Genomic DNA, 14,224 nt, shown 5'->3' on the forward strand with positions numbered 1-14,224 from the left:
AGGGATCCTGAGCAACGAAACCCCTGGTTCAGTTGGGTATTTTTGATTAAGCACTTTAAGTAAACATTTCCCAAATTAACCAATCTTTCCATTTCATTGAACATTCTCTGCTGCGGTGTGTTGGGCTGCAAAACAAACATCTGATGCACCAAGCTTGGTCCCGTGCAGCTGAACCACCCCACCTCCCACCCACCCACTCCAGCACCAAAGCGTCTTCACAGCTTTCCAACCTTGTACACACTCAAGCACTGCACCTATCCAACCTGAGGGACAGAAATAATTCATACACCAATGGAATTACAAATAGATCGACCAACAGCATGGGCTTCTGACTCAGTTCATCCTGAGAGATGCTGGTGTGCCTCTTGCATACAAAAATTAAAAGAGAATTATTAAATATTTCAAAGAAAGCAATATTAGGATAATAATCTAGTAAAAATACTCTAAGATGAAAGCATTAAGGAGTCTAGAATTATGCTCTGGGTGGATAATTGCAACAGACATGTAGATTACTAATGTCAAACACAAATTAACTTTCTATTTTTCAGAATTAAAAAAAATTAGAACAGAAGACATTATCAGACTTTTAAAACTTATTATTGAAGCAAAACAGAAAGGACAATCATGTCATCATTTAATACAGCAAATATCTAGTAGAGAAGCTAACATATCTTTTTCCTACCTGTTTTCCAGACAAACTGGTGACCTCTCCTGGCTTGCAGATCAGCTGTTTGCAACATTAAGAAAACAAACAAAAGGAAGGGCTTCCCCAGGCTCTGCCATGCCCAATGAGGAGAAACCCAGTTCTGTTGTAGAAGCATAATTCAGATAATTCAGTCTCTTGTATTCTTTGGTCCTAGAATTAGCAACAAAAGAAAAAACAGAAAGAAAAGGCTTGTTAAAATATTTAGCCCACCAAGGCAACAGGCTCACGATAAGGGTAACCTGGTGGCCACTGTGGATTTGATGAGGGTACGTCTGTTGCTGTGCTTCCCTTGGAGAGGGAGAAAAGAAAAGGAAGAAGGGAAGAGAGAAGGGAAGGGCCAGCTCCCAGAGGACCTACAGTCCCACCCTACAAAGCCACTGTAAATGCTTCTAGCAGGCTCTTAGCAAGAATTCTGCCAGTGCCAATAAATGGCAATGAACCCAGGGGCAGCGTGTGGTGTGTGCCTTCTTTTCTCTATTAGCTTTAGCAGGAATGGTATCTTGATACAGGCAGACTAAACCAAAGTGAGAATGGATTCCATGAACAAAATTCAGCTCCAAATCCATGCCCTACATTTAAGATCCAGGCCTGGAAGTGTTTTAGCTCCTAACCCTGTGTAAACATGGGATACACAAGAGCAACTACAGAAATGCAGCAGGAAAAGAAGGGGGGGTTGCTTATTAGCACATGATGGACCAGCTTGAGAGGGAAAACCAGACACTACACAGGCATTTCTGTGGAATTTGGGACACTCATTCAAGTCCCTTTGCATCATTGAGCTCCAGGTCAGCAACCAATTACTCCAGAGAGGTCTCTCTGACTAAGGGATTTTAATTAAGCTTCCCAACACTTCAGACAAATACCAGAGGCACATTGTGAACGAGACTGGAGTGGATCCAGCCCTGCTGCTGCAGCAGTTTTACACCACACAATTCATTAAGATAATCACTGAGTGCTGCTGGAAGCAAGGAGGAATGCTCCTCGGGGTCTCCCATACAAAGCAGGAGACCAACTCCTAAATGCCAGCTTCAGCAAACACCCACATCGTTTATATACCACTGAAAAGCTCCAAACAGCAGAGATTAAGAAACTCACACAATAAAATAAAATCTTAAAAATTCCTATTCAGTCCAGTAATTCCAATCTTTGTGTCTCTCATTCCACAAGATGACCAACTAGACACTTAGGCAGACTTTGAGTTTGAAGTTATTTTGGATCCATCCACATTCAGGTGGGAACAATTTAGAAATCGCAAAAAACATTCATGGTACATCCACATCAAACAAGTTTCTGATGTAAATTTACATATTAATTTTTCTGATGCAACAGCTTTTGTATTTATACCGTGTATTTATACCATACTTAAATTCTCCACACAGTTCTTGTTATTAGTGATTAATCCTACTTTTATAGGTAAAAATGTCACATCTCTACTTGCATAAGGATGGAGATAATACCTGTCTTCAAGATTTGTCTTCATGGGCATAATCTTGGTGATTTTCATTAAAATTATCAGTTATTAGAGGTTCAGTCCAGAAAATTCTATTACATTGCTAACCTTATGAAAAGCAACATTGTCATAGCACATAATACACAGCATCGTTCTTGATAAGAAACTGAAGATAAATCTGGAAATTGTACACACTGAATATACAGTAGAGCTTTTAATTCCAGGCTGTATTCAAATTACTTTGAAACAGTTTCTATCATGATAAATTCATGCAATTACATTTAATCAGATATTGACTAACTACAGTGGGAGATACAATGTAATATCTGTTATCTGGTTTAGCTCATTCCTGCATTTCAGATGAACAGCATCTCGTGTACAAGCTAAAAACCCACCAACCTGACCAAATAACGTGGGCAAGGGACCACATTTATGCTTTGCTTATGCCTTTTGGGTTAATTTTATTCAGAATTCACATTTAATTCAGAATGCAGTCCACCAAGTCCCAGCACCCAGGCAATGTAACACAGACCACAAGTGGCCTCATAGGAAGCACACAAGCCCAGAAATCTTGAGCATCATTCAGAAACCCAATGCAGCAGTGAAGTCCTGGGGCGTGGGGAAGAAGGGGCCCTCAGAAACCCTGCAATTCAGCATTTTCTGCCCATCAGGATGGCTGCTCACCTCACACAGAAGAGCTGAGGAGGAGCAACTCGGCCAGTGCCTTCAGCATCGCCGTCACCGTCTATGGCGGTGGGACAACAGAGTCACCAGCTTTCTGCCAAGGGAAGGACAAGCAGTTAGTGGCACTGGCTCCAACACCACCTCTGTAGGTCTCACATACTAAAACACAAAACCAGGGAAGGAATTATTCAGATTTCAGCACTGGAGGGGAGCCACACGCCCAGCCCTGCGCAGACAGCGCTCACTGCACTTGCCGGGCAGCCCTCCAGGGCCAGAAAATGCCCTAAAACCACCAAAACCTAAACAGGCAGGGGTGTGAAATGGGCAAATCCGAGGACACCTCGGATAACAGCTGATAAAGATGCTGAGGTTTTTAATGAAGCACGAGTAGGGCTCAGGAGCTGCTTTCTGAATGCACTGCCCTCACCTCAGCACTCAAAGGGTGAGCAAACAGCAGCACGTCCCTGGGAGCAGCAGCCTCCTGCCCAAAACAAGGGGTTTCATTCTTTGGGCAGGACTACAAAGATAACTGGCTGCTGCTCCCCACTGAGCAAGAACAGAGATTACATTAAGTCAGAAAAAACAGAAATAAATTAGACACCATGCCATGGGCTCTAATCTCCTCCACCCCAGCAGAGCTCAATAGATTCCACTGATTTGCACCCCAGCAATGCACAATGAAAATTTGTCTGTGTGTCGAGGTTTGTGTAACACAGTTTGGAACGGTAGCTGTTCTGTCCTGATATGATAAAAAATTATTGCACAGGCAACATATGCTATCTACAGAAACATGAATAAATTACATTATGAAGGCCACCAACACTTCACATCAAATTTAGTTACATGATATCTCAGCTCCCAAATGTGTCAGCATGGCTAGCTGTAAACTGGCAAACACAGATGAAAAAGGAGAAAAAAAAATGAAATTTATATTTAAAAAATTGATTTCATTGAGACTAGTCATTAAATTCATGGAATTGCTTAAATATCATAAAATCATAAAATGGTTTGGGTTGGAAGGGACTTTAAAGCTCATCTCATTCCAAACCCCTGCCATGGGCAGGGACACCTTCCACTGTCCCAGGTTGCTCCAAGTTCCAACCAACCTGGCCTTGGACCCTTCCAGGGATGGAGCATCCACAAAACTTCTCTGGACACCCTGTGCCAGGGCCTCACCACCTTCACATTAACATATTATTTCCTAAATATGTTCAAGATATGTGCTTTAGAGTGAAAAAATATCTCCCTCTTCCAAAATTATCTGGATTTAGTCAATATCCCTTATAATCCAGGCCTGGCCAGTTCATAGTTTGCACTAATGGATTCTCTTGAAATTAAATTAAATAATGAGGTGCTGTTTTGATATTTGGAGGATTAGCCACAAGCATCCTTGTCACTTTGTTTGGTTGGTCTGGAATCTTGTTTAGAAAAACAAGGATATCATCATTAGCTGTAATGGCTGGGAATATCCAGGCAGCCTTGAAAAAGATACGTGCAAGTTTTATAATGATCATAACAATGCATTTACATTTTCTAATCCACTGCTAATTCTCTTAATGACAGAATTAAATCAAACTAGTTTTGAAAAGCAAACTTATTTTAAAAACCTGCATATCTGCTGAAACAGGGCATTCCAGTGACAAAATGTTGGAAATAAGTAAACATGTACGCAGCTGACAAGTATCTTATTGCTGAAGTGATCAAAATTTAATTTAATTTTCAACCTCAATGGAATATCCAGCAGCCAAATTCCAGTCTAATCCCTGCTTAGCTAGAGAGGGGAAAAAGCCTCTGGGAAACTTTTCCCATTTTCCAGCCACTGCTGAGCAGTCAAAGGCAGGTTTGGCAGGCACTGTGCTAGCCCAAGACACATCAGAGTCCTCAAAATCATCCAACATTAAAAAAATAAAAGACTGATGGTCCAAATTTGACTGTACACTCTCACATAATGCACTGTAAAGAAGGGACCAGTTGCTCTTTCTCCAGGTCTCCAAGGGACAGGGGTTTCTCCAGTCCTTCTGCTCCATTTCTGTGGTTTAGGGAAGCTCAGCCTGGCTCTGCTCCAACATGGATTTACAACGTATTTAATACTGAATTTAGAAAAAGATCAATTTAAACTGATCCAAACCTGAGACATGATTTCAGCTTGTCATACATCAGCTCAATTCCCCCTGACTTCACTGGGAGTTGTGACCTTTCCCATCATGGGTAAATCTGACCTACTTTTGGTATGAGATGGGAATGCTGACAAGGACACCTGGGTAGCTCTCTCCATTTCAAACACATGATGCAATTAGAATAATCCCAAATACTTTGAATAGCAACAACAAAAAAGAAGAGCCATTACAGATGATATGTGTGGCTATAAATCATTTGGCAGGTGTCTAGCACAAAGATAAGCATCATTAATCATGAATAAATTTCCTTAATACAAATGTAAGTAGTAACTGTGCAACTGTTTGCCTATTACACACAAACCCACTGCATGTGATATCCCAAGATAATCTGGATGTTTATATCATAGTCTTTATCCTCAGATAAAGTCTGCCTTGCCTGCTCAGAAAGCTGTTATCCAAAAAGCTCATTCTATTCTGTTCTAAAGCAGCAGAATGCCTGGCTTGTAGCAGCAAAGGCTGATCACCACAGACAAGAACTGCTGACCATCCCTGGGGGAGAGATTTTCAAAAAACCACAAATGCTAGTGTTACAGGCATGGAGTGTAACAAAATAGAAATGTTTGGACAATCACATATGCCAAACTAGAAACAGGCATTCAAATGTAAGTACCTATGTGCCCAGTCTTTTATTTAATGATGAATGTAGTTACTGTAAACTTTCCTTATACTTCCATACCTAAAACACACCCTACACATTAGGAGGGAAACAGTCTTCTGGTTAAAGCAGAGGCACCCAAAGTTCACTCCACTTCCACTTCCAGATGTGCCAGAAGCTTCCAGTGTAAGAAGTCACCCAAGGTCACGCTCCGACACTAAAACTCGATTCTGCAAGTGCTCCCCGTGATTTCAGCAGAGTAACTTTGCACATATGAGAATGACAGCTTGATTTTCTATACCTCTGCTGCCTCACCTCCAAACACTAACAGAATATTTGCCCTTCTTCCAGGAGCATTTGAGAAAATCCTGTTAAAAACATACAGAGCAAATGAGCGAGATTTATACATCAGGTGGACAAATGCTGACAGCACCTTTATCACTTTTGTCCTAAGTGGTCACTTATTTAAAGTTTTTAAAGTGACTCTCAAGAGATCAGATATTTTTAATATTATCCAAACACTAACTTACACAGTTCTCTGGTAATTTGCTACAATAACTCTAAGGATAAATAATGCCTGAAAAAGTATTTGGTGTTCACACATCTTCATAGAGAAGATCATTCCAAACAATGAGCAGACAGTCTTAACCAGCCTGCTTTGCGTGGGAGGAATCCTGCACAACCTCCAAACCAGCAAAGCTCAACAGAAATTTCATGGTCCATCTTCAGATATAAACTTCAACAACCTTCCTCAACAATCCATTGCTAGAAAGCTCAGTAAGTCATCACTATCATCACCAGTTATTTTTGAAAACTTGGGTATTTTAGAGATGTCTGTAGTCAAAACAGTAAGAATCTATTCATTATTTTCCTTTATTCTTCTATTCAATTGCATCCAATTCTTGTTCCAAAGCTATAGAAGACTCAGGAATTTAAAAGCAAACATATGAAATTACTGTACTGCCAATTAATTGCTTCTGAACTTACATCAACCTGTTTGGGGTAAAAAACACGAATCCTAAGTTTTCCTCCTTCAGTCTCTGCACAACCTAAAAATGTAACAAAAGCAGGTTTGAATTTAGAAGCTTAATTATAAACTTAGCTAAGTGGATTATAATGAAAGATGTTCCAGCAAGGGAGCTCAGACTGATGCATTATGACTACATTAAGGAAAACACCAGAGAATAGACTTTCCATCAGTAGAACAACTTTAATTACAACAGTACTGGAGCAGAACTGCTCTGTTAAACAATGCTGCTCTTACTTCTCCTTCACTCTGAGTACTTCCAATGGACTCCACGGGAACACACTTGACTTTCAAGAATATAAAGTGAATGGGGTTTGCAAACTCTTCCCAGGAACCTGGTTCAGCTAAACACAGCTGAAGCAAAACTTGCTTATTTGCACACAAACGTGGGTGATTCACACTCCCTCAGAAGGGCAGGAGACTTCCAAGGCAAGGACTCAGGAATTTGTGCAAGGCACCATCCTGTCCATGGCACAGCCACCCACAGCCCCCAGGCCCACTGAGAGCAGAAATGATGCTCAACAACTCAAGAGCTCCCCAACATCTCCCTCTACAAACTGCATTCAGTGTGACCCGAGTGAAATCCAGTCCCTGGAATTCTCAATGGGATTTGAGAGCCACAGACCTTTTGGTGTTGTATCAGCACTCAAAGTAGGGTAATTTACCTTCACAAATGTTCTTCAGGCCATTATCATACCCCAGGCAGCAGGAACAAGTGCAGAGCAATTAAGATCAAAATGCTCAAGACTGTCAATAGGCTTCTCTCCTGAACTCAGGAATTGATTTTATATTTTTCTGAGCAGCAGAACAGAGAAAGTGTCCAACAACTTTTAAGTAACCTTTTCAGGCTGCTCGTGCACTTTTATATATTTAATTAAATACAAAAAAAAGGCTGCAGAAACTCAAATCAAACATCTCATCAACACACCAACAGTCACCTTAGAAACTTACAAAGGCCCATTTTTGGGGGGATAAATAATTTTGGGGAGTTATTTTATCTAGGTTATGTTTACAACCCATACACAATATAGCTGAATGCCTCATGCCAGCCTTCTCAGCCAGCACAGCAGAACACAGCCTGGAAGCTCAGTGATTTCTTCACATTATAGCACATCCTTTCTGTAACAACAAAACTTTATAGCTTTGAGGGACAAAAAAAGTTTCTTTTTGTTTATTTTTCAATGGATAGAGAAAAGTTTGAGTCTATTATCAATACACTGCTCTGCTGAAGCTTTTATCATTGGCAATGGATGAACTGAAGGTCCTTTGAAACTCAGCTGTATCTAAGAATTGCTGTCACAGTTGCACAGATCTTGGATTACTGTTAAATTGCAATTAAACAAAGGCAAAGGGAGCTGGCACTACTTCCAACACCATTTCAGTAAATGCTATTGCAAGTTTTTGTTCAAAGAGGATTACTCTCACTTCACTGGCAAAGCATTGCATATAATGCACATTCAGCAGTATAATACCATTTGAAAACTAGTATTTGAAATTATTTTCCTTTAAAAGGCAAACCTGGAAATCAGAGTGAGTAGAGAGCCATGTCCCTACTTTAGCAGCAGGACCATTCACATGGAAAACAACAGAAAGGTTCAAAGTCACCAATTACAAGGCAGCAGAGTTTCAAGAAAAGAATAAACAACCTCATAACCTCTGCTGCTAGAACAATGGCAGATTTCCTGAGCATTTCCATTAAAGTGCTTTCAGTTCAGAAATTAAATTGCTTTACTGCAGTGATTTTCTTCTGCATTCTGATATTACTTTATATTATTTGACATTAGTACAGCATCATAGGCTGTAGGTCAGAGGGGTTTTTTTCCTCTCCTCACTGGAATATGGCCACCACGTAGAGTTTATCAAATTTAAACACAAGGTCAGAATAATACAATCAAGTACCACCAGGCATATGAGCTCACAAAGACTTGGGCTCTGCTTAGCAGGGAAGGACCATCTGCCTCCCTGCCACAGGACTGGTGTCACTGAAGCTCATCTCCAGTTTGAATTGTTACATTCTGCACTTCCACACATCAACCAGAGCAAAGCATGCACACACCCAAACCCCTCACCAAAGAAACCACTGCAAATAGGCAGAAAATCTGACTGTTTTACCTGTTAATCAGTTCTGGGGAGACTATGTGGGGTTCAGTGTTCAACTTCTAACCACTGGTGACTTTGGCTAAAATAGCCAGCCAAACATGCAGAGGCCACCCTCAGTACTTCTTCTGCAATTTTCCTTCTGCTCTAACACACACACTAAGAATAATTTATTTCCCACAAGATCTGTACCTCTATTTGTAGGTAGTCATTAGCATTTTGCCATTTGCACTACCTAGCTGTAGCCCATACCCAAATGAGCTAATAAGAAGAGACACACACACACACATCCACAAAATAGATCCCATTTCAAAAAACTCATTTCCAAAGTGCTGAAATAAACATTTATTCCAATGCGTCCTCTGCCATCAGCTGTTTATTTCAGTGCACCAAGGAACAAACTTGTAGGAAAGGAGAAAATAAAGAGCAAAATAAAGAGCACAATGCATGGCAAACTGAACACACAGGCTCTACAGAGTTCATCAAGCTCTGACAGTGGATCTCTTCATTTCCTATCAAACACCATCCATGAAATCTTGTGATGAAGTCTCCTATAACCAAGGCTTCATCATTGCTAGAAATAAAACCCTGTATAAGTCAGGTCCCATGTCAGAACATGTATTTTAAATAATTATACCTTGATTTGTCAAAATTAATAAAAAACATTTTGTGATTCCTTAATATTGATTCGTTGATTTTCCTTCTATTTACTTTGCAACATTGATGTTAGTGGGCCAGGCAGACACTGTAACAAAAGGGTTCAGAAAACTGTATTGTTAAAATTAAAAAATAAAGATTAAAAATTAAATAAAAAATAAAGATTAAAAATAAAGATTAAAAATAAAGATAAAAAATAAAGACTTAGTGAAGGCTAAAAACACATATAATAAAAAACACCAAATATTGGTATAAAGAACCTGTAACATTTGCTTCCTGCACACACACACATTTGCCAACGTGCACACACTGCACTCTGAATTCAGCTTTTACTGATTGCCACACAGACACCAACTCACCAAGAGCAGCACAGTGCAGTGGTATAAGGCTTGTACTGAGAAGCAGCATCTGCTTTTCAGCTGGAATTCATTGTCAGAAATGCAACCCAGGATTAACTATGCACGGCAGCAACAAAAAGCTCCACATTGTCAGAGGCAGTTAGAAAGGATGGCACTCAGCTGGAGCTGAGCAAAACCATAGATCTGGTCAGGAATTCTGTGATTCTGTTGCCTTTCCCATTCCCATTTCTTTTCTCCTGTTGCTGGCTATGGTCCCTCACTGTATTTTACCACATAGGAAAGTCTTATCTCTTTAGGGTGAAAAATATATTTGCCCTGAACATGATATAATACACACAGGGAGCCTTGACACTGTAGCAGTATTGATACAAAAAATAACCATAATGATATGAACTGCTAAAAGACCTCCTTGTGACACTGTTTAAGCAAGGTCAATTGCCTGTGCAGGTTGTTCTTACCAGAGTTCACGTTACATCACTGGTGCCATCATCCTGACCTTCCCTGCTGCCATCCCCATCACAGTTCAATTAACAGAGGAGTCCTGCAGTGGCTTGATGAGCATCTGCTGCCTCTACCCGGCAGTAATTCAATAAGGGAACGCCATAGGAAGAGATAATGAGAAGTCAGACCAGTTGTTCTGTCTCCCTCCAGGAGAGCAGATGAGTTTGGTTTATGGGAAAGAGCGTGACCTATGAAAATTATCAGTTAATTTTATATTTCAGAGCTTCAACATGCAACTTAAAGTGTTGTCTGGTTTCCCTGGTGGTGCTGCCCACAAGGATTCAGAGCTACTTTTCCTGGCGAGTCCCTGATTAACAACCCTTCCCACACCAAAAGGATTAATCTTTTTGAATTTTCTCTCTGGCAGTTCCACCAAAAAAATGTTCCATTCATACATTCAGCAGTGGTTGGTCTGAACTAAAAAATTAAGCACCTGAGCAGAGAAAACAGGCCAAAACTACTACTGAGGCAATTCAGGCAGAGTGAAATACACACAAACATCAAACCTGGATGAAACACTTCCACAAAACCAAAATCTCCTACTGCAGACAGTGTCAGCCTGGGTCTTCTCTCCCTGCCCCACAGGACACACTGCTCACTGGTGCCCAAATTTTATTTCTCCCTCCATTTCCTTCTGCACCTTTCCAGCAGAGACTTCCCTTAACTTCCACCTATCCTCTGAGTCTCTCCTGTTGCTTTAGGAACATCTATTCCATCAGCAAAAACTCAGAGCCACCCAGAGTCCTTCCATCTCCTATTCCACCACTGGATGTCACAGGGACTGTGTCTGAGGGATATGGCTCTGTGTGGATTTATTTTTGCCTAGTGATTGCAGTGTCCTTATGAGTTTTGCAGCTTTATTTCAACACTCTTATTCCCTGAAATAGGACATTAATTTGATTTCAAACACAATTTTCTATTTTATGCCTCCTTAATATCATTAAGGCACAGATCTACTGAAGACGATAGGCATGAGAGAAGAAAAAAGGAAGATACATTTCCTCCCTGAGTTCTGCAAGGTGATCAGTGAACCACAGTGAATTTACACAGCTGCCCATTCCCACAGCTCCACATTCACAGCTTCATTTGAGCCCCGTCCTTTCCCATCACACAATTATCTGCACTGCCCCAAAGACTGACCACTCTTCCCTGTGGGTACAGTCACCAGGGCAGGTCATTCCTCACTCCCAGGACAGGACAGGTTGGCACATCCCTGCTTCAGCCAAACCTTCTGCTCAAAGCAGGACCAGACCGCTGTGAATCTCACAAGGCACTTGACACTGTCCCCAAATTCTGTTTTGTTTCTGTTCCCAGCAGAGCTCAGTCTGCCAAGCTCATGCAAACTGACATGAGATCTGAGGCTGTGGTTGCCCTCATCCAAGTCCCACAATCAGGACTTTCCCCCATCTCAATACATTCTCTTTTCTCCATTCAGTTCTGCCACCTGTTTCATCACCTGCTGCACATCTCCTCCTGAGCACCTTGTCCTTAATCCTCAAATCCTTTCTATCCTTTGCCCTTAATTCTCCCCCATACTAAACTAGTTGATTTCTTCCAAATGGCAACACATATAATTTTATTACATCTACCACCTTTTCTCAGCTTGTTTTCTTATCCCTTTTCTCACCCTACAGCATTTTGTTCCTTCTCCTAACTAGCGCTTTATTCACTTGCATTTCCCTTCTATTTTCTAATTCCCTGGGAGTCATTTTCATCACTCTCACATATTCTTCTCTATTGTTTTTTGCCTTTTTTCCCTCCCTTGGAGACGTTTGGAGAGGAAACTCTAGACACAATACATTATATCCAAAAGAGGATACTATAACAATTTTACAGTTACAAATAATCAGCATTTAAGAAATCCTGGAATTAAGGTTGCCTTGCAGGAATGTATTAAGATAGTCAGGTTTCGTGATTATATCTATTTTTACCATATTACTAAAGTCTATATTAAAATACAATTTAAATCTATCTTTGACTTCTTTTGCTTTTATCTATTCATCACACTTGCTTTCAACCCTCTCTTAAAGCCTTACTCATCCTTCTCTTTGAAACAGGCAGAAAGTACCTATAAATCCAATAACTGCAATTACAGAAAATGTTATTTACTTCACTCTTAGCAGCGATGTGCACCATTAAAAAAAAAAGGCTTTTTTACTTAAATATATGGGGTTAAATAACTCAAAATTTGATAACCACAGTATGGACTAGATTCCATCTGGCTAAAGGAAGAATAGACATGGCCTATGCAATAAATGCTGCTAGAGAAATTAGTAATGTTCACTGGCTACTTTTGATTTAAAGCTGCATCTCAGCCTTAACAGCAAAGTAAAACAGATATATTTTATACAAATACCATATATATAACATATATAACTATATATATTCAGTCCTACAGGGCACACCTGTAAGCAAGCCATATAAAACACTGTTTCAGGAGAAGGATGGAAAACAACTCCAGTGCCAAGACAGGCCTACCAGGGGTATTTTAGGAACCCAGCAGTAGGAGGAACCTGCTGAAATTCCTCAGTTCCAATTATCCATACTTTACTTGCACTTTGTCCACTGAAGTTTGGGATGGTTACAGCAGACAGATGTTCAAAAACACATCTGTCACACTAGCCAAGGTAAACCCATCAGGCTTTTGCAGGTTTCCCTGCTCATTTTTTACACTTTTCCCCTTTAGCTGCATTAATAAGTCAATTAATGCATAAAGCCTTCTGTAAAAGCACACCCAGATGGATGTTTACCAGACTCCAGCCTTCCCTTCTATGTGTTTCAGAATTTAAATAAAATTTGAGCCAACCTTCTGGAAAAATCAGTGCTGGCAGAAGCTCTCTTTGTGGGTTCACACTAAGAGAAATTAACAGCTTCTGCAGTGAAAAAGCTGTACTTATACCTGAATAAAATGGTCTTGCTAACTGAAAGTATTTAGGACTTCTTTTACAAATGCTCTCAGTATTAAAAGCTGCATCTACTCCCAAAGGCTTGAATTCCACATTATTTGAACTATTTTACATTCCTGCAGCATTTTCTTCCTTCAGAAAGATGGGAGTCTGAACTAAATACAGGACTTGATAGCAGCAGTAATCCAATATATCTGATTACATAAACAAATCTAAAATTAAATTAGAATTTAAATGGCAGAAATAAATATATTGCAAGCCCTGAGCATTTCTTTAAAAATTGGCCTACCAGGCAATATTTGGCAGAGTTGGTACAAGAGCTGGGTCATAATTCTATGGATACTTTTTTCTTTATGTGGTAAAACTAGCAGGGAACTGGGTTACAACTAGAGTTAAACTCCACTTACTATGTAATTTTTACTCAGTACCTGAGTCCTTTTTTAAAGGACTGCAATTGCTTTGAGTTATACAAAAAGATTGATCTGTAGAAAGTGGAAAATGTCTCCTGTCCTACTTTCAAGAGTGGGATTTTGTCATGCCAGCAAATGTTTCATAGGATCATTTCAACTCCAAGAGAAAGGGGGAAAAGAAAAACAAGAATTTTTGTCCTGTGGGAAGCATTTCCTCTGAATTGCAGGAAAACACATATTTGCAAATATAAATAAATACACTTAAAATCATGGGCTCTGCTTTTCCTCTATTTGTGACTTTTCCTGCTAAACAAATTTAGCAGATTTGGATTTGGTGCTAATGAATGCCCAAAGCAACTTGGCTTCCTCTTGCCAAGGACCTCCATAAACTGCAGTTCAGCAAAACAAGACAATCTTCTTATCCTGTGTAAGAGCTCAATTAAATCATCATTTTAACATAATCCTATTTGGTGGCTCTCACATTTTCCGTCCTGATGCTAGCGATGTTAATGGCTTTAAAAAACAAGGAAAGTAAATATACAGAGATAGAAGGGAAGGACAGAAGAGAGGAAAATGCAGCTTCTGTTTCACTGAAAATCATTTGATGGTAGAAAAAAACCACAAAATAACAGCAAACCAGAGCCATGGAACCCCA

General features: G+C 40.1%; 1 protein-coding gene across 4 annotated transcripts in view; it reads right to left on the minus strand.

Moving 5' to 3' along the window:
• Positions 1-14,224, minus strand: part of THSD7B (thrombospondin type 1 domain containing 7B) — a 299,951-nt gene that overhangs the window by 243,081 nt on the left and 42,646 nt on the right. For 3 of the 4 annotated variants that reach the window (XM_064717910.1, XM_064717908.1, XM_064717909.1), the window contains exons 2-3: positions 2,841-2,934; positions 683-856 (exon numbers count right to left, since the gene is read on the minus strand). In XM_064717910.1, coding sequence (XP_064573980.1) covers positions 683-821 — 139 coding nt within the window. In that variant the 5' untranslated portion in view covers positions 822-856; positions 2,841-2,934. Of the gene's footprint in view, positions 1-682; positions 857-2,840; positions 2,935-5,693; positions 5,749-14,224 lie in introns of those variants that run through there. The other variant, XM_064717911.1, reaches the window with a different exon arrangement.

This window comes from Zonotrichia leucophrys, chromosome 7 (genome assembly GCF_028769735.1).
Source record: "Zonotrichia leucophrys gambelii isolate GWCS_2022_RI chromosome 7, RI_Zleu_2.0, whole genome shotgun sequence".
NCBI lineage: Eukaryota > Metazoa > Chordata > Aves > Passeriformes > Passerellidae > Zonotrichia > Zonotrichia leucophrys.